This window comes from Hemitrygon akajei, chromosome 6 (genome assembly GCF_048418815.1).
Source record: "Hemitrygon akajei chromosome 6, sHemAka1.3, whole genome shotgun sequence".
Classification (NCBI taxonomy): Eukaryota; Metazoa; Chordata; class Chondrichthyes; order Myliobatiformes; family Dasyatidae; genus Hemitrygon; species Hemitrygon akajei.
In genome coordinates, this window is record NC_133129.1 from 134908069 (window position 1) to 134925532 (window position 17464).

A 17464-nucleotide genomic window follows, 5' to 3' on the forward strand; every position below is an offset into this window, starting at 1 on the left:
CTCGATGCCTCCATTTTCACCGCATCTGCTCTCAGGATGAGGCTTTTCATTCTAGAACGAAGGAGATGGCTTCCTTTTTCAAAGAAAGGGGCTTCAATGCTGCCCTCAACTGCATCTCTTCCATCTCATGCACGTCTGCTCTTACCCCATTCTCCCGCCACGCTATCAGGGATAGGATTCCTCTTGTCCTCACCTACCACCCCACCAGCCTCCACGTCTAGCACATAATTCTCCAAAACTTACGCCACCTCAAACTGGATCCCACCACCAAACACATCTTTCCTTCCCCTGCCTCCCCACTGTCTGCTTTCCACAGGGATCGCTCCCTATGTGACTCCCTTGTCCATTCGTCCCTCCCCACTGATCTCCCTCCTGGCACTTAACTTTGCAAGTGCTACACCTGGCCCTCCACTTCCTCCCTCACTACCATTCAGGGCCCCAAACAGTCCTTCCAGGTGAGGCGACACTTCACCTGTGGGTCTGTAGGGGTCATATACTGTGTTCGGTGCTCCCGGTGTGGCCTCTTGTACATTGGTGAGAGTCAACATGGATTGGGAGACCGCTTCGCCGAGCATCTATGCTCCGTCCACCAGAACAAGTGGAATCTCCCGGTGGCCACCCATTTCAATTCCACTTCCCATTCCCATTCCAATATGTCCATCCATGGCCTCTTCCACTGTCATGATGAGGATACACTTAGATTGGAAGAACAACACCTTATATTCCATTTGGGTAGCCTCCAACCTGATGGCATGAACATCGATTTCTCAAACTTCTAGTAGTGCCTCCCCCCCCCCCACCCCTTCACTGTTTACCATCCCCTTGTCCCTCTTTCATGTTATCTCCTTACCCACCATCGCCTCCCTCTGGTGCTCCTCCCCCCCCCCCCACCTCTTTCATTCTTCCATGGCCTTCTATCTCTTTCACCAATCACTTCCTAGCTCTTTGCTTCATCCCTCCCCCTCCAAGTTTCACCTATCGCCTGACGTTTCTCTCTCCCATCCCTCACCTTTAAAATCTACTCCTCAGCTTTTTTTCCTCCAGTACTGCCGAAGGGTTTCGGCCTGAAACATCGAGTGTACTTTTTTCCACAGATGCTGCCTGGCCTGCTGAGTTCCTCCAGCATTTTGTGTGTGTTGCGAAATTTGTTGTTTTGTGGCTGCAATACAATGCAATACAGAAAATATACTATAAATTGTAGGAATATATATGCGTTTATTATTGTAAATAAAAGAGAGCAATATAGTGAGGTAGTATTCCTGGGTTCGTGGACTGTTCAGAAATCAGGTGGTGGGGTGGGGGGAGAAGCTGTTCCGAAAATGATGGATGTATATCTTTGGTCTCCTGATGGTAGTAAGAAGAAGAGCACTTGTTGGGTCGTGAGGGTCCTTGATAGATGCCACCTTTTTGGTGATGTCTTCAATGATAGGGAGGCTGGTGTCTATGGTGGAGTTGGCCAAGTTTACAACCCTCTGCTGCTTTTTCTGATCGTGTGCAGTGGCCCCTCCATACCAGACGGTAATGCAGTCAGTTAGAATGCATCTAACAGTACATCTGTAGAAATTTTCTAGTCTTTGATGACAAACCAAATTTCCTCAAACTCTTAATGAAATATAGCCTCTGGCATGCCTTCTTTCCCATTGTATTAATATGTTGGGCCCAGGATAGATCTTCAGAGATGTTGATTCCCAGGAACTTGAAACTGTTCACCCTTCCCACTTCTGACCCCTCAATGAAATCTGGTGTGTGTCCCCTTGACTTCCCCTTCCTGAAGTCCACAATCAATTCCTTGGCCTTACTGAATTTGAGCACAAAGTTGTTGTTATGACACCCCCTCAACCAGCCAATCTATCTCACTCCTGTCTCCCTCCTCATTATCATCTGAGATTCTGCAGACAACAGTTGTGTCATCGGCAAATTTATAGATGTTGTTTGCACTGTGCCAAGCCACATAGTCATGGGTGTAGAGAGAGGAGAGCAATGGACTGTTAATGAGCTTGTGTTGTTTGTGAGTGAGGAGGAGATGTTATTTCCGATCAACACCGACCTCGATCTCTCAATGAGGAAGTCAAGGATCCATTTGCAAAGGGAGGCACTGGGACTCAGGTTTTGAAGTTTATTGATTAGTACTGAGGTGATAATCGTGTCGAACGTTAAGCTGTAAATCAACAAACAGCCGCCTGTCAGGTATCGCAATTACCTAGGTGGTCCAAGGCCAAGCAGGGAGCGAGTGAGATTGCATCTGCTGGAGGACTATTGTGGTGGTAGGCAAATTGCAGTGAGTTCAGGTCCTTGCTTAGACAGGATTAAGGTTAAGATTCTCAAGATTAGTGTATACATTAACCAAAAATTATCCCTCAATCAGCATGGTTAAAAACTATTACTATCAACATATTGTCATTTGTAGATTGTTGTTATGTAAATACCTACATCATGACAGTGACTACACTGCAGTTGTCATCCACTGCTTAGAAGAGGTTTTGGAACATTATTGAACTGTGAAAATCACTGTACATGCAAGTTGGAAATATTGGGAGGACAAGAATGTAACATCTAGCAAACACTGATATATTTCTCCAGACTGGTGCTCTTAAACAGATTGCAAGTATGCTGTTTTGTACAGACATATACTATATTAAGCAATGGATTACTCTGTCTCTGAAGCAGAACAATATTGCTCATCATGGCAACACCATGTCGACTTATTATTGAAATTAATGCTCAGCTAGTTAACAAGCCACATTGCAAAAGATTGACTTTAGGATGATGCAGACATTTTGGCTCCAGAATTAAATATGAATTATATTTTGTGACATTGAGAATATGTCATCTGGCGTGCTAATGTCCTCCTTTATATGTTTATAGAAAAACAGATAAATATATGTCATATGACAATAATGTGTGTGGCTGGAGTCCAATTTCTGAGCATTTGCATCTGTCACAGACAAAGGCACGTTGGACAGGCATATTACAGACTCTATGATAAAACTTACTGATCTTTGACAGTTGATGTGCTTTCCTGTTTGTTTCTTTTTTTCCTTTCTTCCATTTTTCATCAGTTTCTCTGGCTCTGTTATGCATTGAGGTTCTCATTAAGGGATCGGAGGTGGAGAGGGTCAGTAATTTTAAGTTCCTTTGTATTTTGGAGGATCCAACACGTAGTTGCCTTTACTAAGAAGGCACAGCAGTGCCCCTTCTTTCTCAGACGTTTGTGCGGATTCAGCATGTCATCTAAAACCTTGATAAGCATCTATAGATGCACAGTGGAGAAATCCTGACAGATTGTGTTATGGCCTGATATGGAAACACCAATGCCCAAGAACAGAAAAGCCTACAGTGATGGACGCAGCCCAGTCCATCGCAGGTGAAGCCCTCCCCATCACTGAGAATATTTACAAGGAGCGCTGCCACAAGAAAGCAGCATCCATCATCAAGGACCCTCACCATCTGGGCCATGCTCTCTTCTCTCTGCTGCCATTAGGAAGGGGGTACAGGAGCTTTAAGTCCCACACCACCAGGTTCAAGGATATCCTTCGACCATCAGGCTCCTGAACCAGTGTGGATAATTTCACTTACCTCAACACTGAACTGATCACTGAACATAAACTATGGACTTGCTTTCAAGGACTTTATAATTCATGTTCACTGTATTATTTATTTATTTCTATAGATGTTCCATGGGCGGGGTGGGCTTCAGCACAGGACCGAAAGAAGCTACAGAAAATTGTAAAATTAATCAGCTCTGTCTTGGGTACTAGCCTCCATAGTATCCAAGACATCTTCAAGGAGCAATGCCTCAGAAAGGCAAAGTTCATTATTAAGGACCCCCATCACTGAGGGTATACTCTCTTCTCATTGCTACCATCAGGAAGGAGGTACAGAAGCCTGAAGGCACATACTCAGTGATTCAGGAACAGCTTCTTCTCCTCTGCCATCTGATTCCTAAATGGACATTGAATCCAAGAACACTACCTCACTTCTTTTATTATTACAGTTTTTGCACTATTTTTAATTGAACTATTTAATATACCTATATATAATTATTGTAATTGATTTATTTTTATATAATTATGTAGTGCATTGTACTGCTGCTGCTAAGTTAACAAATTTGACGACACATCCTGGTGATAATAAACCTGATTATTATTATTATTATTATTAGTAGTAGTAGTAATACATACAAAGTTCCTGAGGAACTCAACAGGACAGGCAGCATCTACGGAGGGGAATAAACAGTCAACGTTTCAGGCCGAGACCCATCATCAGAACGTAATAAGCTTATGTTCATTATTATTATTATCTGTTCTTTTTGTATTTCAAGTTCAAGTTTATTGTTATTCAAGTGCAACAGGGAGTTCAGTAATCTCCTGACCTGGGGAAGAAGCTTTTTCCCATCCTAACAGTAATTGTCCTAATGCTGTGGTACCTCCTGCTTGAACGGTGGTGGCAGGGGTGGGGTCAAAGAGATTGTGGGATGGACGAGAGGGATCCTTGACAATGCTAAGGGCCTGATAAATATCTCAGGTGGGTGGAAGAGAGACCCTGATGATCCTCTCAGCAGTCCTCACAATTCTTTGTAATGTACTTGTCAACTGCCTTGCGACTCCCTTACCAAAGAGTGATGCAGCTTGTCAGGACGCTTAACGGTGCTCTGAGAAAAATTGGCTAGAATTGGGGGAGGTGTTGAAGCCTTGCTTGCCTCAATCTCCTCAGGAAGTACAGATGCTTTGTGCTTCCTTGATTAAAGAGGTAGTATTGAAGGACCAGATGAAATTGTCCATTATGTGCACTCCCAGGAACTTGGTGCTCCTAACTGTCTCCATGGAGGAGCCGTTTATGCGCAGTGAGGAGTGGTAAGCCTGCACTTTTCTGAAGTCCATAATCATCTCTCTAGTCTTATCCACATTGAGACTCAAGTTGTTGTGCTCGTACCTTTCTACAAGCCGTGCTCCCTCTTATCTGTAAGCCATCTCTCCATCATTGTTGATGAGGCCAACCACTGTTGTGTCTTTGGCGAACTCGATGATTCGGTTTGAGCCAGATCTAGCAGTACAGTCATGTGTCAGCAACATGAACAGTGGAGGGCTGAGCACACAGCCCTGGAGAGTGCCAATGATCATCATGATGGAGCCAGAGATGTTGATACCAACACAGACTGGCTGGAGCCCAAGATCTAGTTGCAGAGAGAGGAGTTGAGATCCAACAAGGGCAGTTTATTCACCAGCTTCTGAGGGATAATCATATTAAATACCAAGATGAAGTTGATAAACAGCTTCCTGGCATATGAGGCACCATTTTCCGGGTGGGACAGGGCAGAGACTATGGCATCAGGAATGGACCAGTTTGAGCAATAAGCGAACTGAAAGGGTCTAATGTGGCAGGAAGATGGGCTTAATGTTCTCCATAACCAGCTGCTCAAAAAACTTCATTATTGCTGTGGTCATTGCCACTGGACTGTTGTCATTAAGGTGGGCTACCATCATCCTCTTGGGCACTGGATGATGATACTGGTCTTGAAGCCTGTGGGGACAGTGGACTGTTCAGAGAGATGTTGAAGATCTCTGTTATAACCTCTGTTAACTGGGCTGCACAGTCTCTCAGCAACCAGCTATGTTATCAGGCCCCACAGCTTTATGTGTGCTGGCCCTGCCAAGGGTCTTCCTCACATCAGCTGCAGCAAGACCGAGTGCCCGCTCCCGGGGGAAGGGAGGCCTTCTTCACTGGCACGTCATTCCCTGCATCAAACCGCACAAAAGGCAATCAGCCTATTGGGAAGAATCTCAAGGAGCTGTGCATAGGCAGCCTAGTCCAGTACTTGGATGGGGAATGTACAGGAATTCAGGCATATTTATCTGGACAAAAGATGTGTGCTATCAGTTCATTCTGCACCAAAATCATCTCATTTGCACAGCATGTCACAAGGCCTACTGTACCCAATACTTGTACTGACCTGATGCTGGCAAAGGTAGGAAGATCTGTAGATCTTCCATTTTTGCCAGTTATCAAATGACAGATGTTGCCCATTAAAACCTCAGCAATAGCGAATATTGACAGAGTGATCAGAAGAGATAAAATATTACATTCACAAACAATTGTTTCCACATTAACAGATTACTTAAACTTTTCATTATATGATTACTGTAATACAATAATGTGGAATGGCTTGCAGTCCATGTTGGCTAATGTTATAGACTAAGTGAATGGTTGTCTTGAATTATCCTCTCAGGAAGGAATCATTTTGACCAGTTTGAAAACATTTGAATTTTGAAAATCAAAGCAATTTTCGAAGCATTGATGAGAATGCCTCTTTGGAGCAAAAATCTGAGATGCTAGAAATTCAAAAAAAAAGAAAGGCTGAAAGCACTCAACATATCAAACAGTAACAATGGAGAGAGAAGCAGTGTGCATTTTCGATCAAGGACCCTATGACAGAACCATAAAAGTGAGAAAACAAATTTCTGATGCATGTGGGAGGATGTGGGGGAGCACAGATGCAATGTCTCTGATAGGATGCAGATCAAAGTTCATAAAAGCAAAATAACTGGATGTTGAAAATCTGAAATTAACCATTAAATGCTGAAAACTTTTAACAAGTCAAACAGAAACGGCGTTAACGTTTCCTGTCGGATGGAATATGAGACACATTTATCTTTCCACAGATACCGTCCAGCCTGATGAGAGAGCGCCGTACTTTCTGTTTTCGTACTGACCCAGCGATCGAGGCGACAATGAGAATACCTCCCAGTCGGTAGATGTCGCTGCATTGGAAATGTAAGGTGTGAGCAACAGGGTGTTGTGCGCACGCGCGGTACGGAGCCTGGTTGGTGTTGGAGGCACATTCACTAGGTGAGTGGTCCTTGTTAGCTTGTGTTTGTCAGCCGACTGGCTTTTAATGTGTCTCTCGTGATATCTCCGCTTTGTTGCATCGGACCTGCAACAAAAGTCTCGTCTCGGGTTGTTACTACTGTTTGAAGCAGCAGAGGGCATAGTCCTATTTACATGCCCACACGTAAAGTGAAGGCTCCTAAGCAACACATACAGAATGCTGAAGGAACTCAGCAGGTTGGGCAGCATCTATGGAAAACAGTAAACAGTCCACATTTCGGGCCGAGACCTTTCTGTTTGTCTGTAGCGGAACTGAACTTCCGCTAACGCGATGCACTTAATAAATTCACAGTCAAAATAGATTTCACCTATTTAAATACCTGCGGACAGTTCTCTCCCAGACAATTCGCAGCTGTTTAAAATGATTCTGGCCTCTGCACGGAGAACTAAACGTGTCTTGTTTGAAGCTATCTGACAATTATTGAAAAGGTATAGCTTGTGATTTGGAAGATCGAGCAATCGCATGGACCAGCATTATTTTCTTGTTTTACGGCGGTTGACACCCAGCTTAATGGTGCATTACCGCCACCTTTTGCTCCGGAGTGTGGATCAGACGATAGACTTACATTCTGAGTTCGTTCGTGTTCTCCCTCTCTCCCCCTCCCCCTCTCCCTCTCTCCCCCTCCCCCTCTCCCCCCCCTCCGGCTCTCCCCCCTCCGGCTCTCCCCCTCTCTCCCCTACCCCCCCCCCCCGCGCGCACACGCACAAATCTACTCTTTATCCATCCTCCTTTGGCCATCCTAGTACCTTATTCCTGCTTAACCATCATATGCTATTTTTTAAAAAAACCCTGTATCCCTTAAGAAAGCTAAAAGTACCCTGACCTGTGCTCTCTCACCCATACCCAGTAACCCTTTTAATATGAATTCCCGCACCCCAAATCCCTTAGATTAATTCTCATCATCTCTCTCTGTATCCATACTTCCTGTAACTCAGAATTACATGTTCTACTGACTCCTCTTCCTGACATTCCTCACACAATCCTGTCTGGTCTTTCCCTATCATTTTCACTGTTTAGTCCCCAGCCTTAAACTAGTCCACACAGTTTCGTCTCTACTACCTACCCTAGTACCTGTAACACTCTTTTGTATTTGATATAAGTACCTCCCTTTCCCCTCTCTGTCCCATCTTTCTAGCCACATTTGGATGGTTTTCCCCCCAGCATTATTTTACCGGCACTTGCTTGACTGTCTCTTAATTTTAGGTGAGTGAAACTTTGCAATTAATTGTTTCCTTTTCAGTGACTCCTTCCCTGCCCCCCCCCCCCCCCGGGGTTCTGAACCAGAACCGGTTTGTTACATTTGATTTTTTTTAAAAAAAGAAGTATCTGATCATACATTTGGCTTTTGTTAGGAACAATTGTGACTCTACCTCAGTTTATCGACTCACAACCATCTTTACCTATTCCATTGTGCAGAGTCAAATTAAACTGTAACCCACAAGTCAGGTGAGAATGGACTGCAGGACTGAAGTGAGGATTGATGATCCATAAAAAGTCATTCACTTCAGCCACTGACCTAACAGTCCTTGGCCAAGAGCTCATTGGAATCAGGTTTATTATCACTGGTATGTGTTGTGAAGTTTGTTAACTTAGTAGCAGCAGTACAATGCAGTACTTGATAATATGGAAAGAAAAAAATGTCAATTACAGTAAGTATGTATGTGTATATATTTTTCTCACTGTTACCATCAGGTAGGATGTACAGAAACCTGAAGGCACACACTCAGTGATTCAGGAACAGCTTCTATTCCCCTGCCATCTGATTCCTAAATGGACATTGAACCTTGGACACTACCTCACTTTTTTAATATACAGTATTTCTGTTTTTTGTGCAATTTTTAATCTATTCAATATATGCATACTGTTACTGATTTACTTATTATCTTTTTCTCTTCTATATTATGTATTGCATTGAACTGCTCCTGCTAAGTTAACACATTCCACATCACATGCCGGTGATAATAAACCTGGTTCTGATTCTGCACCCCCTTCCTGACTGTAACAATGAGAAGAGGGCTTGCCCTGGGTGATGAGGGTCCTTAATAACCATGACCATGATTGTTCTTGGCAAATTTTTCCACAGAAGTGGTTTGCCATTGCCGCCTTCTGGGTGGTGTCAATACTCTTCAGAAATGTGGGAAGATAATTACAAATAATTACATATTTGTATGTAATTAGTTTTGCTACAACAAGTGTATGGGACATTGGAAAAAAAAGTTGAATTTCCCCATGGGGATGAATAAAGTATCTATCTATCTATCTATCTATCTATGTCTGCCTGGCGTCAGTGGTCACATAACCTGGACTAGTGATATGCACTGGCAGCTCATATGACCATCTACCAGCTTCTCCCATGGCTTCACATGACCCTGATCAGGAGGCTAAGCAGCTGTTACATCTTGCTCTTGGGTGACCTGCAGGCGCTGAGTAGGCTACGGTCAATTATGGAAAACTCTGAACATCCTCTACATAGCACCATCCAGAGACAGAGAAGCAGTTTCAGCGACAGGTTACTATCGATGCAATGCTCCTCAGACAGGATGAAGAGGTCAATACTCCCCAATGCCATTAGGCTTTACAATTCAACCGCCAGGACTTAAGAACTTTTTAAAAGCTATTATTAATGCTTTTTGAGATAGTGATTTAGATGCATATCATATTTGTTACTGAGTTAAGTATTGTATGTTATTAGTTTTGCTACAACAAGTGTATGGGACATTGGAAAAAAGTTGAATTTCCCCATGGGGATGAATAAAGTATCTATCTATCTATCTAACGGAGGGAAGGAGCGCCTTTCACCTCCTTTGGTAGAGATATCTCACCAACCTTTTATGATGGTAGGCGAAGGTATTGGAGTTGCACAGGGAGAAGCTCGTGAATGACACTGGGAGCCATAGTGACATAATGAACTGTGTATCCAAGTAGAATGCTTACCATAAATGGCTGCAGTGGGACTACGTTAGACAGTACATAGTACTAGAAATAAATATTAGTCCTCATGGCCCATTTGTCAGCAATGAAAATTATGAATATTCTGGACAATATGAAGAGAAAGAAACCATCCACTGTGGCAGAATAAAGGGCTGTTTGCAACAGTTTAGAATGATTATCAGAAGAGCCCATAGGAACATAGTTTTGTGCAATAAGTGATTAGAGTTCATGAGATGCACTGCCAAAAGGTGTGTTTGGTGTAGAACTGGCTTTCAAAGAGCAAGTGTTTAAATACATTACAGAAACAAATATTGGCAATTTCAGAGACAGACCATGGAGTGGGAGTGACTGGATGGATCTGTTAAGACCGTAGCAGGTTAAGTGGAGTGATTGGGCTTTCCTCATGGGCTAAGCATATGAACTAGACCATTCATATCACAGGCAGGTTGTAGACCAATCTGCCTGTGATGACTGTTTGGTGGAAATACCAAATGAGGAGGAATGACCTATGATTGACATATTCACCAACACCAGCATTCTGGAAGAGACCAGCACTTCCACCATAAAAAAAGCAACAGCCCCTCCAAAGGAAAGGGAATATCATTAGGATGCTCAACTCACATCTCCCCAAACAGATCCTTTATTCCCAGCTGGAGGAAGGCCAGCAAGCCCCTGGAGAGCAGCGGAAATGCTTCAAAGATAACATTAAATCAGCTTGACCAATTTCAGCATTACATCTAAAAACTGGGAAGATATTGCACTCAGTAGGTGCAGCTGGCAGAAATCTGTTCTAGAGAGAACTGCACTACGTGAGTGTGAACAAGTGACAGCTGTGAAAGGGGAGAATGAACAACCAAAAGACCCAACCACTAACCACAACCACCACTTACTCTTGACCACAATGCACCAGAATATGTGGATCCTGGATCAGCCTCTACAGCCATCTGAGGATCCACCATTAGAAAACACCTTAAGAGAAAATCTTACTCGATAAGTGGTTGCACTAAATCTCCTCCAACGAACAACTGATCAACAAAAATCAAATTCTGTTTCTGGGTTGTATGATAACAGGAATCCGGGCATGATTCAACTGAAGTTTCCTCTCCCACCAGCTTTAGCAACATTCCCAGTAGAGTTTGTGAAAAGAAAGCTTTTCTTTGTAAAAGTAGGTAAGTATTTTCAGGGATTTGTGGTCTTGGTTAGTTCCGTCTCTTGCAACAAAATCCTGTGCATTATAAAGATCTCTTGCACTCTAAGTTTGTAGGGTGGAAGGAGTTAAAACAAGCCCGAATCATAAACTAGTAAAGCTATGCCTTTGTGTTTTTCAGATGCCATATACCGCAATATGTCATTCTGAATAGCTTTTCACATTGGTTACAAGATCATTGGAACTATTAGTCTTCATAACACTGCTATTGTTACCTAGGTGAAACCCGACAAAGTTCAAATGTAAGAACATGAATAGGGTCAGAAGTAAACCAGGTGGTCACACTTGTTATGCTCCACTGCTCTGCAAGATCATGACTAATATTTTGGCATAACATTCCTGCCCAACCTATATTGCTTGATTCCCTTAATATCTAAAGGTCTATCACTCTCTGCCTTGAATATACTAAGCAGCTGAGCCTCCATAGTTCTCTTGGGAGAGAATTACAATGACTCACCATTTTCTTCGCACTTCTGTCATGAATGGTCATTCCCTTATTCCTCACTCTGGAAATTCCAACCAGGAGAAACATCAGTGAATTTTGTCTGTTTTAATTTTTGTTGGACAAAGATTTACATACTGAAATTACCAGCTTTGTGATCAATTTTCTTGTTTCTGTACAGCTGAATGGAGTTCAATTGACATGGCCACTTCTAGTCGGTATATACAAAGTAAGTCCCAGGGGCAGGATCGGTTTGATTATCTCCAAGCCCTTGTTACTGAATTTCAAGATACTGACAGTCAAGGTAAGATAGCAGAAGTCTTCAATGGTAATCCATGACTATCAGTCATAACTTAAGATGGGTACTAAAAGATTCTAAATAAGAAATGTTTAAAAAAAAGAATATTCACAGGGAAAAGAATAACATTTATAGAAACAGGAGTAGGCTAAAGAGCTTCTCAAATCTGCTTTGCCATTCAGTATCATGACTGATCCCGTATATTGTGCCTGGAATATTCCTGCCCAGTTCCATCAGAGACTTTCAATCTTAGTCATGAATATAATCAACTATTTACAACCCTCCAAAGACTTTTCTTCTGTTCCTAATTATTCCTAATTATGCTTCACCCAGCCTATCTAATCTCTCCCCATAACTCAAATTCTTAATTTCAGGCAGTTTGCTGGTGAATCTCGTTTGCTTGCAATTTCTCCAGTGAAATCATATTCTTTTTCTAGTGTGATGACCAGAACTAAAAACAATACTCTAAGCAATTTGCCATTGTTTATCTACTTTCAGACTACATAGTCTCATTTCCCAATTAACCACCTCTAAGTCATTTCATGTCTCTATGTAACTGGCTTTATTTAAATTCAAGACTCTAGTTTCGTACTGAATTACGTTATTCTTTGATCAACTATGAAGTAGTCCTATATTACGATAACTTCCCTAAAGGATCGCTTATTATGAAATTACAAATTCTCAAATCCATTCTGTAAAAACATCTTTGATGATTTTTTGTTAATTTGATTTCTGCAGTCCATGTGAATATTAAAGTCTCCCTTGATTATATTATATTTGCTAGAAATTCTATTTTCTTATTTAATTCTCTCTCCAACAATACTGTTGATAGTAATTATGTAAACAATCCCACTGCTTTTATCTCTTGTCACTGCTTCTCCCCACCCATACTAATTATGCTTTCTGTTCTTGTGAGCCAAAGTTATTTCTCACTACTGCCATCTTGTTAGGGCTACTTCATACCAATTGTGTTCTGGTTTTTTGGTTTCTTTATTGTTTCTAAATTGCATGTACCTTGGAAATTTTTAATTCTCCCTCTCCTTGCTTTGGAAAATCATGACTGTGTTACATTTCTTTCATCAAAGCCGTTTGGATCTACTTGCATTACTACTTTATAATTCATCCACCTTACTACTCAGTGTTTAGATACAATCATTTAACTTCAATTCTTTATCAATTTCTTGTTTTCATGTACAGTCATTTCCTGTTATGTACCTTATCATTATATGAATTTTGCTAATGTTCCTTTAAATCTGTAACTTTTTTTAGATATTAAAAAATTAAGGGATTCTCAATTGGTACAGAAAAGGGATGCTGTGGTTGAAAAAAATCAGCCAATGTATTTAATGATTTGTAGAACAGCTGCAAAGGTGAAAAGGCCAAATTCTGTTTTTATTTCACATGTCTTAAGGTTCCCCTCAATCAAATCTACTCTTTTTACTGTGAGTCTTCTCTAGAAGGCTACCAGTTCCTTGATATTCAGGATTTGGTGTAGATGTCATGAATTCCAATATTCATAGTTATGGTTGTAATTATGTCTGCATGAAGCTGTCATTCTAATTTTAGGGTGCTTAGTATTTTTATAACTATTGTGCACTGACACATATCATCTTCAGCTCTTTCATTATTATAAATATTTGCTATCCAGAGAGTGCTATCGATATCAATGTGACTTCCACCTGCATATAGACATGTGAGCAAGACTATTGGTAAACACCAGTATTGACTCTATCATCATACAACCATCTCTTCAGCCTTTGCAACATTGCAGCCCTTGCAGAGGTCTCACATGATCTGCTCAAGAGACAACTTCAAATATTTGGTTGGGATGAAGCCTTGGATCTCGTACCAAGGTGGTCTCTAAAATGCTGCAGCCCTCATCCACCTTCAAAGTTGCAGAGAATTGGCCAGTTCTTGAAAATGTTTTACTTTTGGATCTTAAGAAATTTGAACTTCTGGTACTTCAACTCAGACACTTTTGCAAAGGTTCTTTACTAGGTGTGCAAGACTCCAAACAACACAACTATGAGAGTCGCTGGAACACGAAAGCATAGCCAGCTGACAAGGGTATAACCTAATCACAAAGTACACTGCAGGACTCCTGACGAAGGGTCTCGGCCCGAAACATTAACTGCTCGTTTCAATGGATGCTGCCTGACCTGCTGAGTTCATCCAGCTTGTTTGTACGTGTTGATAAGGGTATAACCTAAGTAGAATAGGACATATACAGAGGAGGTTTTACAGAGAAAGTGTTACTGAGATTTTTTTACAAAATAATGTTTATTAAATACGATATTGGGACAGGTAAACATACTGACAAATGGGCTGATGTTACTGTATGTGTACTGTGTATAAACACTAACATTGTTTTACTTACACTTATCAGAGTCAAAGGAACAAGTTCTGGCAAACCTGGCTAATTTTGCTTATGATCCCAGTAACTATCAGTATCTTCGACAGCTGCAGGTCATTGACCTATTCCTGGACATGCTCACCGAAGAAAATGAAAGATTTGTAGAATTTGGAATAGGTAAAGAAAAAATAATGTTTGTTTAGTCACCTCATCACTTGCTCCTATAGTTGGGTAATCTGAAATCTCTATATGTGGTTCATTCTATGGTTCTTGTCAGAGCAAAAATCCTTTTAACCATACTAATTTTGAAAACTCTGACAAGGGTTTATATATTAGAAAACATATCACATCATATATCATTGGACTATAATCGCATTTGTTTAATATCTACTGTTTATGTGATGTTGGGTGATGAAGCTTATCAGTAAGTATTCTGAGTTGTAGAACATGGTATTTTGAGTTGTGAAACATGATTCAACCCCACGCCCTCCCCTCCCCCACCGCCTTCCCACACCCGCAGAGAAGTAGCACAAAGACAAGAAAATCTGCAGATGCTGGAAATCCAAGCAACACACTCAAAATGCTGGAGGAACTCAGCAGGCCAGGCAGCATCTATGGAAAAGAGTAAACAGTTGACGCTTTGGGTGAGACCCTTCACCATAAGTCCCGATGAAGGGTCTCGGCCCAAAGCATTGACTGTTTACTCTTTTCCACAGATGCTCCCTGGCCTGCTGAGTTTCTTTACCATTTTTGTGTGTGTCCCTAAGAGAAGTATTTTATTTGATTCAGAGATCAATTATGAATTACTTACTGCATACAACCCAGGGAGAGTGCAAATATCTCATTGCTGACTATCCACTGAAAGGCACCTGGCTTTGACATTCCTCAAAGGCAGCAGACAGCCCTCAGTGGAATCTGTATCAGCTTTGGATAATATAGACACTGATCCTCAAAAGTTATGTGTCCTAAAATATCATAGCTCTAAGTCACAAATTATGAAAGGCGTTGTATCAGTCTGCAGGAGTTGTTGTTTGTCCATTTGACATCTCTGGAGGCAACTGAGCAGATTGACAGACTGGCAATCCAAGTGTAAGGCTTTTCCTGTCATATCAATGAAAGAAATTGTAATCGAAAGAATTTTACAGATCATATGGTGCTTGTAACTTTTCTAATCAATCTGCTGTCACCACTTGGTTGCTAACCGGTAACTGACTTGCATAGAAAATGGGTGGTTTTCAGTTTGCGCCTCTTGGAGTATGATGGGTACTCTACACAGTTTCTCAAAGCCATTTGTATTGGTAATGATAAATCTTCAGATTTCCTAATGGAGTCAAGAATTTGTGTTGATGTCTCCACACTTTTGGAACAATGTTAAATTGGTGATATTAATCTTTTTAAATTTGTAATATCCCACAATTTTAATGAGAAGGGAGCTCTGTAACATTAATAGTAAAATTCATGTTTAATGAAAGTTGGCATTCATTATATTTGTAATTATACTTGTAATTATAAATTACCCTATTTTTGTGGACTTATTATATTGGACCCAAGCTTTATCAATATTTTGATTTCCTACAGGTGGTCTCTGTAACTTGTGCCTTGACAAACAGAACAAAGAATATATTTTACAGAACAAAGGAGTTCAGGCAGTACTGGACTGCTTATCCAGCTCTAATGAGGAAACTGTGCTGTCTGCCATTACCACGTTATTGTACCTAGTGACTCCTTTGTCCCAAGAAGAAATAGCATCAATGCCAGTTATTCAGTGTATGCTACGGTTTTCTCTGTCCAAAAACAAACGTCTGAGTAACTTAGCAACTTTGTTTCTAAAAGACGTCTGCTCTTCAGAAGAAGTAGAAAAAGCCAGAAATCTGCAGAATCACACAGCTTTGGGAATACCACTTCCAAAAGAATAGGCTCAGAAAATTCTGGTACTTCGGGAAAGGAGTGCATGGACTCATCACTGTGTGATGAACAGTCATTACAAAAATTGCATGTGAATACTGTGTTTTATCTGAATTGTTCAGTTTCTTAATAGTTCATGGTGTAATGTCTTGCTGTAGAGACCATATTGTTAAAATTTAAGTTGAGGGTCTTCTCTTATAGATAAAACTTAAAGATTACTTAACATTGTTTGGTAGAAGGGCAAGAAAGTTTTCCTAAGTGCCCTGACCATTATTAATCTGTTAGGCATCTTTCACTAAAATTATTGTACTTGATTTGCAGAAGTTTGTTGTTTGTGAATTTGCTGTCACATTTTCTACATTTTTAACAGTAATAGCACTTTGGAAGTACATCACTGCCTGCTTTGGGATTGAAAAGGTGACTCAAAGTCAATAAGAAAGCTGTATTATCTTTTATTGATGCATTGCAATTTTATTTTCAATCCCAGTTCTCCATCTGATGATGATATTGCTGAAGAACCTGTCTGCATTTGTTGGCACATTTTAGTTGATAATGAATGCAATTTTGCTGGAGGTGTCATCTTTCATGTGAAATATTAAAACTTGATCCTGCTCAGAGTAAACATTTTTCCCAGCATCTTATTAAACCACTGTCTAAGACTATAGACAAGAAAAACTTTAATTGGTTATTCATGAGATGTTTATGGTTCATTTGTTATATTCAAGTTGTTATACTCCTTAAATAACTCACTGCAGGATACTGACATATCAGTAGTGGAATACAAGTTCAAATTGTGCCTAAAAAGAATTAAAAAGATTGTGCGTGGGATGCTGAAGATGTTGGTGTCACAATCTTGTCATAATTTTGGACTGCAACTGATCAATCAGTTATAGCAAAGGTAATGCCAGGTATAGTAAGATTTGCCAAGTTGTAAATAATTTTTTTCTAACTAATGATGACATGTTGCAGCTACTTTTGGTTTTTCCAGGTGGATTTATAACCACTGCCCATCCTTATGATTCTGTATTACTGGGGTTTCCTGAGGCCCCATTCCCGTGCTCCCTTGAAACACACTGAGGCCTGGTTTCCTACATGACATTCCCTTTCCATTTTTGTTTTGAGTTTTTTTTGCGTTTAGGTGCAATTTGGGGGTTGATGATAGAGCTGCCTTTCTTTCAAGGTTTCATGGTTACCCAGAGAACTAATGAATTTCAGAGTTGTATACTTTGATAATAAATGAACCTTTGAACCTTTAAATTCATTTTTTTATTCTTGTACTCACTTTAAACTCAGTGAAAAGTATTTTATTGTGCAACAAATAATGTTTAAAAGTCAATTAAAACTGTATTAGTAAGAGCAATACTTAGTAGTGTAAGAAGTCTGCCAGCTCAGTAGCACCAAAGCCTCCAGGATGCTGATTTTTCTTGATGTGGTTGGCGCTC

The 17464-nt window shown here is 40.8% G+C and overlaps 1 protein-coding gene across 2 annotated transcripts; it reads left to right on the forward strand.

Moving 5' to 3' along the window:
* The first annotated feature begins 6805 nt into the window (after positions 1-6805).
* armc7 (armadillo repeat containing 7) lies at positions 6806-16644 on the forward strand. Of its 2 annotated transcripts, none has more exons than XM_073049300.1 (4): positions 6806-6846; positions 11648-11770; positions 14151-14294; positions 15696-16644. In XM_073049300.1, the coding sequence occupies exons 2-4, from the start codon at positions 11668-11670 to the stop codon at positions 16031-16033; spliced, it is 585 nt and encodes a 194-aa protein (XP_072905401.1). In that variant the 5' UTR covers positions 6806-6846; positions 11648-11667; the 3' UTR covers positions 16034-16644. The 2 variants fall into 2 exon arrangements, with proteins under 2 accessions (XP_072905401.1, XP_072905400.1); XM_073049299.1 differs by lacking the exon at positions 6806-6846 and adding an exon at positions 7709-8089.
* The last annotated feature ends 820 nt before the right edge of the window (positions 16645-17464 follow it).

Bases quoted from the DNA above. Each gene is read 5' to 3' on its own strand.
- armc7 (XM_073049299.1), top strand. From the start codon at position 8,032: ATGGTTTTCCCCCCAGCATTATTTTACCGGCACTTGCTTGACTGTCTC. The intron at 8,090-11,647 runs GTGAGTGAAACT...GTTTCTGTACAG, and splicing joins TGACTGTCTCTTAATTTTAG to CTGAATGGAGTTCAATTGAC. The intron at 11,771-14,150 runs GTAAGATAGCAG...TACACTTATCAG, and splicing joins TCAAGATACTGACAGTCAAG to AGTCAAAGGAACAAGTTCTG.